At 22.3% G+C, this 2,188-nt stretch overlaps 2 protein-coding genes across 2 annotated transcripts in view, besides 4 other annotated features; both read left to right on the top strand.

Moving 5' to 3' along the window:
• EDI_353550 (set and mynd domain containing protein, putative) overlaps positions 1–24 on the top strand; it is a gene marked incomplete at both ends in the record, with an annotated part of 1,236 nt that extends 1,212 nt beyond the window's left edge. Inside the window, one exon of the mRNA XM_001733419.1 lies at positions 1–24. This exon is cut by the window's left edge and continues 1,212 nt beyond it. Coding sequence (XP_001733471.1) covers positions 1–24 — 24 coding nt within the window.
• Positions 25–200: 176 nt separating this feature from the next.
• Positions 201–244: a sequence feature (AT_rich).
• A 103-nt stretch (positions 245–347) lies between these two features.
• On the top strand, positions 348–830 carry EDI_353540 (uncharacterized protein; the record flags this gene model as incomplete). The annotated part of the gene is made up of 1 exon (XM_001739184.1): positions 348–830. The coding sequence occupies one exon, from the start codon at positions 348–350 to the stop codon at positions 828–830; it is 483 nt and encodes a 160-aa protein (XP_001739236.1).
• A 319-nt stretch (positions 831–1,149) lies between these two features.
• Positions 1,150–1,200: a sequence feature (AT_rich).
• Positions 1,201–1,291: 91 nt separating this feature from the next.
• Positions 1,292–1,486: a microsatellite.
• A 10-nt stretch (positions 1,487–1,496) lies between these two features.
• Positions 1,497–1,528: a sequence feature (AT_rich).
• The last annotated feature ends 660 nt before the right edge of the window (positions 1,529–2,188 follow it).

Raw genomic sequence — 2,188 nt, 5'->3', positions numbered from 1 at the left:
TTTTTTTTCTATTTTGTTAGTTAAATAAAATTAACTTTGTTCTTTTCTTTATTTGAAAAGAATATGATATTGTGTTTAGAAAAAATTCCTATTATCAATACAACTATATCTTCTGGTCTATAAAAAAAAATAAAGGGGTAATGATTCATCAAAAGAAAAATCTACTTTTATGAAATTCTAAAAAAGAAAACTTAAGAACCAAAAAATTAAGAATAGTTATTTTTCATTAAAAAATTATTATTTACCGCAATCTTTTCATTTGCCTCTAACTCCCACTTCTTCAAGGCATTCTAAATTAAGAAATAAAAGGCCTATATAAAACTAAACACACAGTCTTTAAATTCATTATGCAATCACCTCAAAGAACAAATTCTTGTTTCGACCAAGTTATATTAGAATCTCCTATTCCAAGTCCTATTTCTACAAGTTTTACAATGAATGTTACTAGAAAACCAGCACGTAACTGGTCTATAGAAGAAGACCGTAAATTGCTTGATGCTGTCAGTAAATTTGGAAATTCTCGATGGGTTGAAATTGCTGAGTTTGTTGGGAGTCGTTCCAGGAAGCAATGCAGAGAACGTTATATAAATCATGTCTCTCCAATGATTGACACAAGTAAATGGACACCAGAAGAAGATTATGTTATAATTCAAGGACATTACAAATATCTTAACTCATGGAGTAAAATTGCTAAATTATTAAAAGGAAGAACTGCAAATGCTGTAAGAAATAGATATCATAGTCTCTCTTCTAAAATCCCAACATCAAAAACATGCTTTGTTCCATCATCTTCTCCTTATACTGTTACTTACGGTGGAGAGTTGTGGTAATAGGTCATTTTCTTTAATACCATTATTCCAAAGATATTGTAAATTCATTTTGTAGAAGAATTAATGAATTTTTTTTTATTAGTCTTAAATAAAGTCAACCAAAGTCCTACAACAAAAGAAGCAATTTAAAAAAAAATTGAGAACATACTTCCTATATTATAAGAACTTTCTTTATTTTTTTTTTCCTTCATAAAAATATCTTTTATTTCTATTCTTCTGAGATTAATCTGAACTTCAGTTTTAATTATTTATGTAATCCAAAAACATATTTGTCATTGTTACTTATTAATTTGATACCATTTTTATTTTGATGTTATGCTTAAAATAGTATTATAAATCATTTGTTAATAAAATAATAATTATTAATAAAGGAAAATGTCTTTGTGAATAGCTGTAATATAGAAAACAAAAATACACTATAAAGTAATTAATGGTTATATATTTCATATGTATTTCAATAGTTTTAGTATACATTATTTAATTTATATTTTTTTCTCTTTCTTTGAATTTATTTATCATTTTATATTCATTTGAACAATAATTAAGTTTAATTTATATTTACTTTTCAATTTGTCTTTTATTGTTATTGACATTTTATTATAACTGTTAAAGTGTATATTTTATCATTTATACTATTTCAACTCATATCTATTTTAGTGTTATATCAATAATTATTATTTAATTTTTCTAATTTAATACTCACTTCTATTAAATATCAAACTATTATTTACACTTTTCATGTTTTATTTGTATTTTTAATTCAAACAATATTCTTTTTTGTTTGATAATTTCATTTCAATATTTCTTATTTGTAATATAATAACTTTAGAACATAATTCAAGTTTTAAAATACTAAATAATATTTATGTGTATTTCTTTATTTATTGATAAACATCAACAGATAATGATAAATTGATGATAAACTAACGGAGTAGTTGATGAAAATAAATTACTTCAGTATGAATTTCATCAATTAACAAAGCGACATTAAAATTTAAAGAAATGAATGAGAATATAAAATGGTATTGATGAAATGAGAATAGTTAATAAGCTAAGAATGTTAAATAAGTATTGAACAACATGACTAAGAAAAAACAAAAATTAAGAAAAAAGTTAACATTTTACCATTAAAAGTTAAAGAATACATCAATAAAACCAAACAAGAATATAAGAAATAATGATAACATAAATAAATGATAATATTAAAGTAATAAAGATCTATTAAATGAAACAAAAGTACAATTAGTACAATATAATTAAATGAGTTGAACAATAAATTTAATACAATTGTGAAAATAATCATCATTATGTTAAAGTAGATAATAAATTACAGAATAATAAAAGAAACAATTAACAAC

The sequence above is a fragment of the Entamoeba dispar genome, genomic scaffold (assembly GCF_000209125.1).
Source record: "Entamoeba dispar SAW760 scf_1105229462035 genomic scaffold, whole genome shotgun sequence".
Taxonomy (NCBI): Eukaryota; Evosea; order Mastigamoebida; family Endamoebidae; genus Entamoeba; species Entamoeba dispar.
Note: the sequence above shows the minus strand (reverse complement) of the source record. Positions and strands in the feature narration are given on the sequence as shown.